The sequence below is a fragment of the Perkinsus marinus genome (genome assembly GCF_000006405.1).
Source record: "Perkinsus marinus ATCC 50983 genomic scaffold scf_1104296973076, whole genome shotgun sequence".
NCBI classification, from domain to species: domain Eukaryota; phylum Perkinsozoa; order Perkinsida; family Perkinsidae; genus Perkinsus; species Perkinsus marinus.
This window is the reverse complement of record NW_003201530.1, coordinates 69,304-72,344: the sequence shown is the minus strand read 5'-3', so window position 1 is coordinate 72,344 and position 3,041 is coordinate 69,304. Positions and strand designations below refer to the sequence as shown.

The following is a 3,041-nucleotide window of genomic DNA, read 5'->3' as shown; positions in this document are numbered from 1 at the left end:
ACCGTCGCTGAGATGGATCTCGTCGAAATGTCTCAGGATAGTTGCAGCCATCACTATACACTCTTCATAGCGAGATACTGTCCTGGACATCTACGGGGACTCCCAGTGAAAGCCCAATGATTTCGTGCTCTTTGACGATCGATATCACCGGTACCGGGAACGAACCAACCTTCGGGCCTGGAAAGGAGAATCCTGCAACTGATCTCGAACCAGTAGGCCCTACCTGAATTCCTCTCCGCCATGGATTTTACTCTTCATAGCTTCACCAGTCATCATTATCAATACCGTCCCAGCTTCAAGTTCTCTCCCCTCAATGGTGTAGGGCGCTGTGGTTAGATAAGGGAGAGGACCAGGGGTCGAGTTATTCATCTAAATAAATACGACGCCAATCATCCCTCACGTATACCAATATACATAAGGCAAGATGCTGTACCCACACGGAGAGTTTCCAACACACATGCCTCGACGTATCGTAGTTTGTCAAGATCGTCGTTATCGGTTGGATCTTTTCCAAGAGCGTCAACTTCGGCCCTGGCCTTCTTCTGAGCATCTTGGTTTATACACATCAGATAGAGGAACCACTCGATGTTCGAGGGTACCGAAGTGCCCCCACTCAGCGTGAAACTGTTGAAGAGCGGAAGCGGGACCATCACCGGCTACTGGAATACTCACGTTATGAGATTCCATGCCAAGTCTAGCCTCTTCTCGGCGATCAACTTGTCCAAAACGGTACACTTGGGTTCAGCCCCTTCAGACAATTCCTTCTTTCTCTGTTCGATGATTTCTCTCGCAGAAGTTTCCACTTTCGCCACAGACGAGTAGAACTACATGGAAGAGGGCCTCTTCAAGAGGCCACTTTCACAATATCGGAGACATAAAAGGAGTTGATGACAACGAACAACTCACCTTGGCCACTTTCTGGCTTAGCTTATTCGGGTACCTATTCTGCAGGAGAGGCCCTAGAGCCTGATGTTTGAGGATGAAATCGAAGCCCGTCAAGAAATCTTGAAAAGCGCCCAAGGTGTACTCCCGATCGGCTGCTCCGTTGGTATCTGAGCAACATAACGGAATACTCAGTAACTATGTGACAACTGCTGCCGGAATAAAATACCGAACAGCTCCTGTAACCGTGTCCATCTGACACGTTGATGGATTCGATCCATCAACAATCTATCGGATTGTCATTTGCACGTCATTGACTAGTTTCAATGACAGTGCGTAAAGATTTGATCCCTTGGAAATATTATGTTGTCGTCTCACCTAGTGGACTTAGGAAATTGAAGTCTTTCCCAAAGTGTGTGGCGAATGTGAAGTCCAATGCTGTCAGTTGCAGCAATCCATGGGGCTCCCAGTCGTGAACTTGTCCAGCGCAGTCACTCATAGCAGAAAGCACGTTAACCTAAGGTTCTCTCGTCCATATTGCCATAAGGTGCAGCCAAGTCATCAAGCTTACCAGCCTCCGTGACATTTGGGACATTGCGGGGACCAAGCCGCGAACATTCGTCTCAGCGAGTATTGGGTCGACCCTCCTTCTGCCTTCCCCCCACGCTTGACCGTGTGTGAGGAAGATGCCGGACTCGGGTAGTAGTCCCAGGGTGTTGAATTGCCGTACGAAGAGTCCTTTACTCGAGTCTCTGAATATTTGTTGGAGAGTATCGTGATTCTTGGTGACAACGAAGGTCTTCGAGAAGACTCTGAGACAACCAAAGGGAACCCCTGGCGTTCATCAGTTAACACGCCAAGGAAACCCATAAGTTCGATCGAAGAAGACCATGCGACTCACCGGAATGAGATCGTTTCACCGAATTCCTTGACCCAGGCACTCATGGAAGTTAGGGCTCTTTTCGGATCCAGTTTGAAGGCCATTCCGCAAATCGGACTTCCCTGAAGAGTCGGAAAAGTTCACTCGACAGTGCCGCTGCATCACCGGAGCCAGTGGATCACTTGAGGAGTCTTCCTACCTTGGGGCCGGGAAAAGGTAACGGCTTGATACAAGAATGGAGTTGCTTCGCGAGCCTGATGAAAATCCAAGATAGCAGTGCAATAGCACCGCCTTTGATGATACCAGGTACATAGCGACGGAGAATGCGGGTAAGCTCGTGATCCAAACCTCTGAACAGTGCACCCGGATATACTGTCAAGGAGTCAGTGATGGGAGCGACCATTATGAGCCAGGTAAATAGACCTTTAATCAGAATCCAAGATATCCTAGAGAGACCGAAGAAAATGCCGGACAGCGATTTCAGGCATCTCAGCCATGCCTCGGCGAACGAATACACCGACAACGAAATTCAAGTTTCAAGTCGGCTGGTTTCCCGACCGTAACACAAGCGGTATGGTTCACGACATCGGATCCGTTGCAACCGGCAACTTGCCGGCCATATAGGGAAGGCAAGAGAGTCAAAGTCGAACTGACTTCCGATATCAATAAGACTAGACTAGAGAAATGAAACGATGAGCCCAATAGTCTAGTTCACTTGACTCCAGAGAACGCCTTACACGAATGCTCACGTTCCTAACTGGAACAACGTGGCGCACACGTGAGGTGCCCGTTATGTGAGTTACGTGTCACACTCGTCAACGAGTTCTTATACCGTGCTTCACATTGCTATGCCGTGTTAGCCGTTATCGTCAGGGAGAAACTCTATGGGCCGCTACTGCTATCGAGAATATTTAGTCAGAGCCAATCTAACGCGCATTTTGTGCCGGTGATGAAAGTGTTGTGAGCAAACTGAGCACTTGATTTTAGGGCGTGCGCGGTAGTGTTTGCTCTGTGTGATCGTAGACATTCAAGCTAAGTAAGCTAGAGCTTGTACGTGAAGTATAGATAAGATTAAGAGTTCTTTTATTGGTTTGTGGTCCTTACTGGTTGGACCATCCTTACGTGAAGTACTATCGTTGCAACCCAAGGCTTGGTGGGTTGATTATTACCTATCCATTAGTATTAATTGGTATTATCGATTGGTTGTGTTAATCTAGTGGGATGAGTGTATCTTCTCGTGACATTGAGAACATTGACATGGAGGCCCAGAACGGCTCCC

General features: G+C 48.3%; 1 protein-coding gene across 1 annotated transcript; it reads right to left on the bottom strand.

The window, feature by feature from the left end:
• Positions 1–53: 53 nt before the first annotated feature.
• On the bottom strand, positions 54–2,165 carry Pmar_PMAR019719 (cytochrome P450, putative; the record flags this gene model as incomplete). Its single annotated transcript, XM_002766308.1, has 9 exons — positions 54–177; positions 224–369; positions 438–624; positions 673–824; positions 907–1,052; positions 1,261–1,399; positions 1,454–1,694; positions 1,784–1,884; positions 1,962–2,165. The coding sequence occupies 9 exons, from the start codon at positions 2,163–2,165 to the stop codon at positions 54–56; spliced, it is 1,440 nt and encodes a 479-aa protein (XP_002766354.1).
• Between the last annotated feature and the right edge of the window lie 876 nt (positions 2,166–3,041).